The 10,922-nt window shown below is 46.2% G+C and overlaps 1 protein-coding gene across 1 annotated transcript; it reads left to right on the top strand.

The window, feature by feature from the left end:
* Positions 1-449: 449 nt before the first annotated feature.
* On the top strand, positions 450-9,448 carry Ywhah (tyrosine 3-monooxygenase/tryptophan 5-monooxygenase activation protein eta). The gene is made up of 2 exons (XM_050141099.1): positions 450-763; positions 8,020-9,448. The coding sequence occupies exons 1-2, from the start codon at positions 677-679 to the stop codon at positions 8,671-8,673; spliced, it is 741 nt and encodes a 246-aa protein (XP_049997056.1). The 5' UTR covers positions 450-676; the 3' UTR covers positions 8,674-9,448.
* The last annotated feature ends 1,474 nt before the right edge of the window (positions 9,449-10,922 follow it).

Below are 10,922 nucleotides of genomic sequence, written 5' to 3'. Positions count from 1 at the left end.
GTGTCTCTGAGGGGCTGTCCCCAAGCGCTGTCCCCGGGTGCAGGGTGTGGCTAAGGCGAGCAGAGCCTACCCTCAGTGGGCACCGCGGTTCCCCACACAGGGTTTATAGCTGGCAGGACCCTCCTCAAGCCTGAGCTCCAACATGGGCTTTGTGGCACTCTCCTGGCTTGGGCTGCGACAACGCCTGCCTGAGGAACCAGCGCCGCCGCACCCCGACCGCTCCCCACCCTCCGACACTGCGGCGGTAAAATGCAGCACTCCGAGGGCGCCTGCGCAGCTCTCCTGCGCGGCCCTCGCCGCAGCTATTTATAGTACATGACGTCACCTTAAAAAAGACCGTTAGGGCTGGGCCGCCCCGCCCCCCTCTCGCGCCTCCTGGCGGGCCGCTCCGACTGCGCAGGCGTGGTCGCGTCCTCCCTCCCTCCCTCCCCGCCCGCCCGCCCGCGGCGCCCCCTGTTCTCTCTAGGCGGCTCCGCGGCCCTTGCCACTGCGCGTGCAGCCAGCCAGCGAGAGGGCGCGAGCGGCGGCGCAGCCTGCAGCCTCCCGCCAGCCGGCGAGCCAGTGCGCGTGCGCGGCGGCGGCCTCGGCGGCGACCGGGAAGCGGACAGGCAGGCGGGCGAGCGAGCGAGCAAGCAGGCGGTTCGGGCGCGCGAGGCGAGGCCGAGTCGCGAGCGACATGGGGGACCGAGAGCAGCTGCTGCAGCGGGCGCGACTGGCGGAGCAGGCGGAGCGCTACGACGACATGGCCTCCGCCATGAAGGCGGTGAGCGCCCCGGGAGTCCCGGGGGGCTGTGGGGCGGGCCCGGGCCTGGGCGGCCACTCTCTCCCTGCGCACGGCGGGCCACCTTTGGGGCGCGGCGGCCGCCGCGCTCTCCGTTTCGTGAGGGGCCCGGCCGGGGCGGGGTCCCCCTCTCGGAGACTGGCAGGCGGGGGTCGCCGGATCCTAGCTCGGAGCCCTGGTGGGGGAGGGGGTACACGAGGAAATCGCGTTCCTGCGTCTAGACCCTTCTGCCCGACCCGAGGCGAAACGTGCTTCCCTTCCACCATTCACCCACTTGTAATAAAGACTCATCCGCGAGTGGAGCCCCGTCTCCTGGTTTTCTCTGCCACGACCTGTTTGCTCTGCTTGCCAGAAGTTAGTTCTTTCCCGTTTTTCCACACCTCGCTCGGGTCTGGCTTTGTGTGCGAAGACCTCCCTTTGCAGGAGGCACAGGCGTGAAGGAGGGCGTGGGTCTCCACAGAATCTCCCAGCGTTCAAGGCAGCGTGTCTGCCTGGAGAGGGAATGAAACGAAGCGAACCTGGGTTTCCCTTGCATTCCTGAGACCCTCATAGACGAATTCTGCAGCTTGATTTCCGGTGAAGGAGACGTGCCCAGCCACACCCTAGCCAGCCCCGTAGATTAGAGCCTACCTGCGTGTCCGAGTGTTTGAATTCTGGTCACCACCTCACTATAGACGATTCTTGACATCGTCCTGGGTTTTTTTAGATGAATTTTTTTTTTGTCAAGGTCACACAAGGCTGATAGTGGAGTCTTGATGTGAACCTCCTAAGCTTGGGGAGAATTCCCTTGGACTCCACCTTAGCCTTTTAAACATACGAGCATTTTGGGAGTGAGACTCAGAAATCTGCCTTTTTCAATAGCCCTTGGGGGAATTTTAGCTGACTTAAATGAGTTAACTGCTCTAGCTCATATGTAGCTCATATGCCCTATAACTGGCCTTTGAAATGATTTTTAAATAAAAAAATTATAAACCCAGATACTCTACAAATATAATCTGAAAATTTTGATACTACATGAAATATAAAATTGAGGTCACCTGTGAGGATTTCCCAGGTAAGAACAATAATTAAGTTATCCTTCCTCTAGTGTCCTGTTACACATTCAGCAAAATGTCTCTGGAAACCAGCAACACACAGCCCATTTGTTGATCCGTTGGTGATACTTATTCCAGCATTATACTATGCTGTCCTGAGAAGATCGGAGGTTTTCATGTATACCAGGGGATGTTCTAGGTTTGCAGTCTGGGCCTTTAAGAAATTGTGGCTTCTTTAAGAAAACGAATTTAAAATGTAGTTTTGCAAATTTTTGGGAACAAGACTGGAATTCCTAATCTTGTAAACCACCACTATCCACACCGAGTCACCAGAGGGTTCTGTGCAGGCTGAGGCCTCCCCCTGGACACCTGGGTGGGTCTTCCAGGCTGCAGTGGGAGAGGAAGGTGTTGGAGAGAAAGGGATGGGGCTTAAATGAAGGCGAAAGGAAGCTAAGGGAAAATGGCTGACACTTGTGTGGAGCTAGCAACTGTCCTGAGGTGGGAATTGAGAAAAGACTAGAGAGATGTTACCAGGACAGAATACGATTTCAGCAGGGAGAAAAGGCCCTCTGGTCTTTCTAAGAGGGCTTGAAAAATGTCCAACAGTTTGCTTCTTCACAGATGTTCTCTGGGGCATTAAGGTAACATTGTACAAGCTAATGGACTTTAGAGTGTGTTAGGAATTTATAATCCGTGTCTGAAAGGAGTCCTGGGTTGGAAAAGACACCAAGAACTGAGAATTTAATATTTGCACCATCAATTGCTGTTAAAACATTCCCTCAAATTAACTATTAAAAAATAAGGGGAGTTGTTTCCTACCAGAATTAATATTTGTCACCTATATTAGTGGGATATATTTTTAGGTAGGTGGAGAACAATCTCATTTTGCCTGTTGGTGTAATTTATAGATGAAATTCTTAATAAATGTTAATAGGTCATCCATTCATAAGCCTTAATTAAAGCTTTTGGGACGAGTGAATTCTAGTATACTTATGTTGGTTTTTTTTTTTTTCCTTCTCTTAGATAGGTTTTCATGTATCTCAGGTTGTCCTTAAACACATTAAGTAGAGGAGTCTGAGCTCCCGATGACCCTGCCTTTACCTTTCAGTGCTGGGGTCACTGGTATGCACCACCCTGCCTGGCTTCCCTCTGGGTTGTGTGGGCTTTCTTTCAGGCCGTGAAGAGGCAGGTAAGTGCAGTGTTCTAGAGAGGGTGGAGCAGGGCCTTGGCGTGCTGAAGTGAGCCAGTGTCACTACTCTGACCTTGAAACTTAATCTGGTTGCAGGGTCTCTGAAGTATAAAATTAGGAATATTGGTGTTAGTAACAATATTGGTGATAGTTTTTGTCTTTAATCTTCAAGGTTCTTTTTGTTTCTTGTTTTAAATGGTTTAGTTATAATGCTTATAATGATGTTTCTTAATCCAGCAGCGTCACCTGGAGGACAGTAGTGGTAAACTATAAGAATTTTGGCAGTAGGTGGAGCGGGTGGTACAGTTGTTGCCTAGCGTGTTGAGGGCCCCAGTTTTGATTCCCAAGCACTCCTTCCCCCACACACATTAGGAATAGTGATGTTGGCTTCAAATCTGTTGAAGACTGTAATTTCTGTCTCAACTCATGAAGAGTCAGCAAATGTTTCTGAACAACAGAAGCTCAATTAAAAAATGGGTCTTCAAGCCCTTCCTAATATCACCTATAAGTGGAATTAGAATGTTACTGTGAAGGACTGAGATGTCAGGAAAAAAGGAAACTGTAGGCTTCTGTATTGATAGGTAGAGAGGTAAACATAATTCAATCATGTCTTCTTATTCCCGAGTCTTTATATCAGAATAAAGGTGGTAATTATGAAATTATAAAATGCAGACATAAGTGCTATACAATCTTGTTAGAGTCTTACTGACTTCAAATGCAGGCTTCTTTTGCTTGTGCCTCCTGAGTGCTTGGATTACAGGCTGCCGGCACACCCAGCTGCTACATCTTTATAGTAGCAAATCATACGTAGCAGATCATAGAGGGAAATGTTGGATTTGGTGAATATCTAAGTGCAGGCAACAAAACCACATTTAACGAAACATGAGCTGGACAGGAAGAGGCAAGAGAGCCCGACTACTAATGGCTGTGAGATTGTGAGACATGGGGAAAGGAGCAGGTGGTGTGTAAAGGAGAACCCCACCGAATGGCTAGGGAGACATAATCTTGTGGACTTCTTTTTTGTTTTTGTTTTTTGAGACAGGGTTTCTCCTTGTAGCTTTGGAGCCTGTCCTGGAACTCACTCTGTAAAGCAGGCTGGCCTCGAACTCACAGATCTTCCTGCCTCTGTCTCCTGAGTTCTGGGATTCAAAGTGTGAGACTCAGCCGGGCGGTGGTGGCGCACGCCTTTAATCCCAGCACTCGGGAGGCAGAGGCAGGCGGATCTCTGTGAGTTCGAGACCAGCCTGGTCTACAAGAGCTAGTTCCAGGACAGGCTCCAAAACCACAGAGAAACCCTGTCTCGAAAAATCAAAAAAAAAAAAAAAAAAAAAAACCAACAAAGTACGAGAATCTACCTACCACCTGGAAATCTTGTGGACTTTTAAGATGCATCAAAAATTGTCAATATGGAAAATTTTTTGAGACAGGTTCTCACTATGTGTGCCCCCTTCTCCCCCATATCCCTTACCTATAATCCTGTGTATACACCCCATCTGGCTTGGATTCCCTAAATGGACCAGGCTTACCTCTGCTAGCGCTCTCCACCGTGAATGTCTATGCTATGAAAGCCATTTTAGTGCTGTTTGAAGTAAATGAAAATTAGGAGATCTGTTTTCCACTAGCTGGCATCAAAATGTAATTCTCTCTGTACCAATATCTAAGCTGAAGAAGACATTTAATTATTCATGTAATAGCTGTAGTTAAAGGCTGCTCCAGGGTTGGGCTTGGGTGGGAGAGCACTTAGCATACTCAGGGCTCTGGCTTTGTCCTTGTGCCCGAAAGAGGTATTTTAGATGGCAAACAGATACATAACTTTCCTGCCCAGGAAGTAGAACTTGTGATCTCTGTCTGCATTCAGGTTCCTCAGTTGTCTCTTGAAAAGCTTTCATGGGAGCCATACCGCTCATTTGAGTGGGGGGCGGAGGGTGCTCTTTGGTTTTTAAGTTTTTTCTCTATTAGAGGTTAACTGTAAAGGTTACACTTTTCCTTTAGAAATGTGGTGTGGTCTAAGTTTGATAGCTTATTCCTGTAATTCCAGCACTTGGAAAATTGAGGATGGAGGATTATTGTGAGTTCAAGACCAGCCTGAGCTATGGACCCTGTCTAAAAAAGTAATAGTTTTAGAGGGTTACTTCAGTGTTTTCCATATCATATTCAGCAACTTTGAGGAGTTTTTGTTTTACTTACTAGTATTCATTAGATGGCATCTATTAGTTTATGTACCTATTGTTTTTATTTATTCTAATTGCCTGGTGCTAGGAATCCAGCCCCAGGGTCTTGTGCTCTACCAGTGGTCAACTCCCTCAGCTCTCATGCAGTGTTAAAGCGGGTCTGTCTACACGTACTTTTTGTAGTACCACCGTTTTACAGATGAGATTTACAGTGGTTAATTTCTTCTTGGTTAGATGGTTGTAAATCCAGAATTTGAAATGCTGAGTTCTCATTTTAACGTTGCACAATGTCCCATGAAATTACAGAATAGTTTCTGATATATGTTCTGTTATATTGACTATTGTTCCAATTACTTTATGTAAGTGGACTTAATAAGCAGTTAACATTTACTGGGTGTATCTGCCAAGTTTGATTAAAAATGGAGTCTACCACTTGTGGCTTACAAGTGTAAAAGGGAAGTCTGTAGGCCTGAACTTTGCCTGTACTGAAAGCCAGGAGGATTTTCAGTGTAATATTTAAGAATTGGTCGGATTTCGGTTCTGGCTATTAGTTGAGTGTTGCATTTTACTTGTCAGGACTGGTAAGATGGCTAGTTGGAAAAGTGCTTGTTATACAAACATGAGGACCCATATTAAGCCAGCAGCAAAACAGTTGGTGAACAGATGGCTTGTAATCCAAGACCTGGGGAGGCAGAGACAGACTCACTGGTCTTTAGCCTAGGCTACTTGTTTCAAACCATTGAGAGAGACCCTCAAAGATGGGTGATGCCTGAGGAATAGTACCTGCAGTTGTCTCTGGCCTCTGCACAGAGGTTAACCGATGTCCCCTAGTGTCCCCGTGGAGGCAGCCTAATGCTAGCATTTTTGTGTTTCCTCACCTTTCCTTCACTGATGTTCTGTTCTTCTGCCGTGGGCACTGACACTTGGATGATCAGAACTGGGCAGAGCTTCTGAAGCTACCAGTCTCCATGCCTTCAGAGACAGTAGCGTGCAGCATGTCAGTCTTCTGGATTGTATGGTGTCAAAAGCAAGGCAAAGACAATTCAGTCTCTAAGGACACTGAGAGGCGCTGTTTTCATTTGGCTGGTATTAAGTTTAGAATGTTAGTTATCTCTGCTCGTCTTGAGCTTATTACATAGCCCAAGCAGGTGAGTGCACAGTCCTCCTGCTTCAGCTTCCTGAGTACCTGTGCTGTGGGCCTGCATCACCATGCTTGGCTTCTGTGTCAGTTTTGTTTGCTCAGTATTACAGCTGATGATGGATATCTCCCAGATTAAGAACTTTTTACGTTTTTCTAGTCATGTTCTGTTTTTGGCCCTAGGTCTATTTTTATCCAGTGTATTGCCTTATGAGTAGTGGGAGGAGGCCCCTAGAGATTTCTGAGTAAGCAAATGATGTCATAGGAAGATAAATGAGTTAGCAGCAAACTGTTATTTGTGACTTACTAATGCTGTGTAATCCTGAGCAGAGAATGGTTAAAAATGCCGTGGGGTTGTGAGTTTGTGCAGCGAGAGGCTGCGTGGTAAAGACAACAGTTAAATTGCTGACCTAGAGACTGTTTTTGTTGTTAATTTGTCTTGTTTTTAAGAAATGAAGAGATGCCTTTAATCCCAGCCCTCAGGAGGCAGAGACAAGCATATCTCATTGAGTTCCAGGACAGCCAGAGCTATACAGAGAAACTATCTCAAAAAATAAAATAAAAAGAAAACTAGAAAAAGTTGTAGCTGATGAAATTGAACTCTTCCATTAAAGTAATTGTGTTTCAAAATTTATGGCCCCTTGGATTCTAGTGATGTAGTTTGGAGAAAAAAAAAAGATGGCTGCTAAGTAGCATTGCTTCCTTTCATTAGAGTTGGGCATTTACTAATGAATGTCCTTTTCATTTTAGTTTGGGTGAAGCCTGGAAGTATCTGAGGAGCACCACAGCGCATTGTCTTTAGCATTGTGTACCACTGCACTGCCTCCATGACACCCATTCAGTCATTCCTCTACCAAAATGAAAACATCATTTAATTTTTTTTTCTTGCTGGGGGGTGGTGATGCACGCCTTTAATCCCAGCACTCAGAAGTCAGTGGCAGGTGGATCTCTTGTGTTTGAGACCACCGTGGTCTACAGAGTGAGTTCCAGGACGCCAGGACTATACAGAGAAGCGCTATTTTAAAAAAAGTCTTGCTGGTCAGTGGTGGCGCACACCTTTTATTCCAGTACTTGGGAGGCAGAGACTGACGGATCTCTGTGAGTTTGAGGCCAGCCTGGTCTACAGAGTGAGTTCCAGGATGGCCAGGACTGTATAAAGAGAAACCTTGTCTTGAAAAACCAAACAAACAAAAAAAACCCCAAAAACTTTATTTGTATATGTGGAGACAGTGGGGTGTCAGGTCCTCCTGGCACTGGAGTTATAGACAGTTGTGAACCACACAGCATGAGTACTGAGAACCAAACACTGGTCCTCTGCAAGAGCAACAAGCTCTCTTAGTTGCTGAGCTATCGCAGACTTGAATTTTGAATTACCCTAGGCCCTATCATGCTGTGAGTACTGAGATTACAGTCACTGTGCCTGGCTCCATTATGAACAGAATTGTTACATCAAAGGGATTCACAACTGTCTGTAATTCCAAGATCTGACACCCTTACACAGACATACACGCAAACAAAACACCAATGTAAATAAAATAAAAATGAATAAATTACTTTAAAAAAGAAAAAGAGCCAGGTTGTGGTGGTGTACATCTTTGATCCCAGCACTCGGGAGGCAGAGGCAAGTAGATGTCTGTGAGTTCAAGGTGGAAGACTTTCAGATACTCAGGCTTTGCGCTCTTATGTTTGCCTCTGGTGTTTTGCAGGTGACAGAGCTGAATGAACCTCTATCTAATGAAGATCGAAATCTCCTCTCTGTGGCCTACAAGAATGTAGTTGGTGCGAGGCGATCTTCTTGGAGGGTCATTAGTAGTATTGAGCAGAAAACCATGGCAGATGGAAATGAGAAGAAGTTGGAGAAAGTTAAAGCTTACCGGGAGAAGATCGAGAAGGAGCTCGAGACAGTTTGCAATGATGTCTTGGCTCTTCTTGACAAGTTCCTCATCAAGAACTGCAATGATTTCCAGTATGAGAGCAAAGTGTTCTACCTGAAAATGAAGGGCGATTACTACCGCTACTTGGCAGAGGTGGCTTCTGGAGAGAAGAAAAACAGTGTGGTGGAAGCTTCTGAGGCCGCATACAAGAAAGCCTTCGAAATCAGCAAAGAGCACATGCAGCCAACGCATCCCATCCGGCTTGGCCTGGCCCTCAATTTTTCTGTGTTCTACTATGAGATCCAGAATGCACCAGAGCAGGCCTGCCTCTTAGCCAAACAAGCCTTCGATGATGCCATAGCTGAGCTGGACACATTAAATGAGGATTCCTATAAGGACTCCACTCTCATCATGCAGTTGCTGCGAGACAACCTCACCCTCTGGACGAGCGACCAGCAGGATGAAGAAGCAGGAGAAGGCAACTGAAGATCCTTCAGGTCCCTGGCCCTTCCTTCACCCACCACCCCCATCACTGATTCTTCCTTGCCACAATCACTATATCTAGTGCTAAACCTATCTGTATTGGCAGCACAGCTATTCAGATCTGCCCTCCTGTCCCTTGGGAAGCAGTTTCAGATAAACCTTCATGGGCATTTGCTGGACTGATGGTTGCTTTGAGCCACAGGGCATCATTCCCTTTTGAATTGTGCAGAGAAGTGTGTTCTGAATGAGGCATTTTATTATGTCTGTTGATCTATGGCAAATCCAGGTGATGGTAATTGAGTGTAGAAAGGAGAATTAGCCAACACCGGCTATGGCTGCTATTTAAAACAAGCTGATAGTGTTCTGTTAAGCAGTACATCTTGTGCATGCAAAAATGAATTTGACCCTCTCATCCCTTCCTTCAGCTAATGGAAACTGACACAGCGACAATTTGTTCCTTCACCATCAGCTTTACAAACTGTTAACGTGAGCTTTCAGCAGCCCTTGCTGTGCCTCTTTAAATTATGACGTGCACACACTTTGTTTTCAATGCAATGCATCAGAAGTTTTGATATGTGTAACTTTCTTTTTTTTTTTGGTTGTGATTAAGAATCATGGATTTATTTTTTGTAACTCGTTGGCTATTGTTCTTGTGTATCCTGACAGCATCATGTGTGTCAACCTGTGTCAATCATGATGGGTGGTTATGAAACACCAGACAGCTAAAATAAATGTTTTGGACTTAAAAGAGTAAATAAATGCTGCTTTGGGGATATTATCAGTGCCTGGCCTTGATTTTTCTTTTTCCCCTTCCTTCTTCCTACAAAGTTGTTTTGAGTCCCTGTTTGTATTTGTCAGCATTGTAGTGTTGGTAATGTGTGTTCAGACTTTCCCTGTCCTTTGGTGGCATTAAACAGTATATAGCACACAGTAGTTTTCTGAGCAATGGCACTATCCACGCTCCTTGGTAACTGATGCTTATAATTGAGCTAGGCGAAAAGTGCTGCCTTCTGTGGCAGGGTACCACTCCACTGTAAGGTTTAATCAGTGTTGGGAGGTTTTGTCGTTAATCCATTGAGGATTGAGTCATGTTTAGTACTGACAGTAAACCTTGAGCTTATGTGGCTCATTTTCCAGATTAGATATTATAAAATGCTAGTTAGAGTGTACAACCTGGGGCCAGAAGCATATTTTAGTGATTAAAAAGTTTTTGCCAAGCCTGTCAGTGGTGGTGCACACTTTTAATCCCAGCACTCGGGAAGCAGAGGCAGGCGGATCTCTCAGAGTTCCAGGCCAGCCTGGTCTACAGAACAAGTTCTAGGACAGGCTCCAAAGCTAGACAGAGAAACCCTGTTTGGGGGGGGGGTTGCCCAGTGTCATGGCACACACCTTCAATCCCAGTACTTGGGAGGCAGAGGCAGCCAGGCATCTCTCTGTTAATGCTTTTGATTGGAGAAAACTAGGTCAGCCATGTCATTTAAGGTGCCTATCTTCAAAGAGGTAAAACTGAAGTCAAAGCAGACTGTTGGGAGGGTTGTAGCTTGGGGGTAGTGTGCTTGCATCACACAAGTGAAACCTCAGGTTGGATCCCCAGTACCACATAAACACCTGCTATCCCTGGACTGAGGTGGAGGATTGGAAATTCAAGGTCATTCTCAGTTACATAGTGAGCTCCAGGCCAGTCTGGAATACATGAGAGCTTTTCTCAAAGCAAAAAGCCAAAGTTGGGGTGTTGAGCTGAGTATGACAGTATGTGCCTGCAGTCCAGCTAGTTGGGGGGCCATGATAGAAAGGTCACTCGAATTGAGGTGTTTGGGACTGACAAACATTTTAAACATGAAGCTGCCTTATGGCATGGCTCCTAAGCCATAACTATTTTGATCCCTTATCTGAGAGTAGACCCCACAAAGATGACTCTAGTGACCAGCCTCTGCTGCTTCCCTCCTCCAAATTGACATCTTACAAAATATTCTGGACTCCTGGCCTGGGGAAGCCTCTTCTCTTGAACAACCAGATAACTTTGCATCATTCTTTGTGGTCCTAAGTTTCCACGTTCTCTGGACTGTAGGCCTTGATGGTGTCTAGAACAGCAGGAGGTGCACAAGCTGGGGGAGCTGAAGATGAAAGGGATAGTGCCAAGTTCATTGCCCAAGGTGTACGTGCCTAGGCTATCGTGGAGGACAGAAGCTATGGATAACACTTGCTGACTACCTTCTGGGAGCTAGTCATCTTGGTAAGGGATGCTTTAGTTC

This window comes from Alexandromys fortis, unplaced genomic scaffold, assembly GCF_014885135.2.
Source record: "Alexandromys fortis isolate MF-2015 unplaced genomic scaffold, M_Fortis_MF-2015_v1.1 scaffold_7, whole genome shotgun sequence".
In the NCBI taxonomy this organism is placed as follows: Eukaryota; Metazoa; Chordata; class Mammalia; order Rodentia; family Cricetidae; genus Alexandromys; species Alexandromys fortis.
Note: the sequence above shows the minus strand (reverse complement) of the source record. Positions and strands in the feature narration are given on the sequence as shown.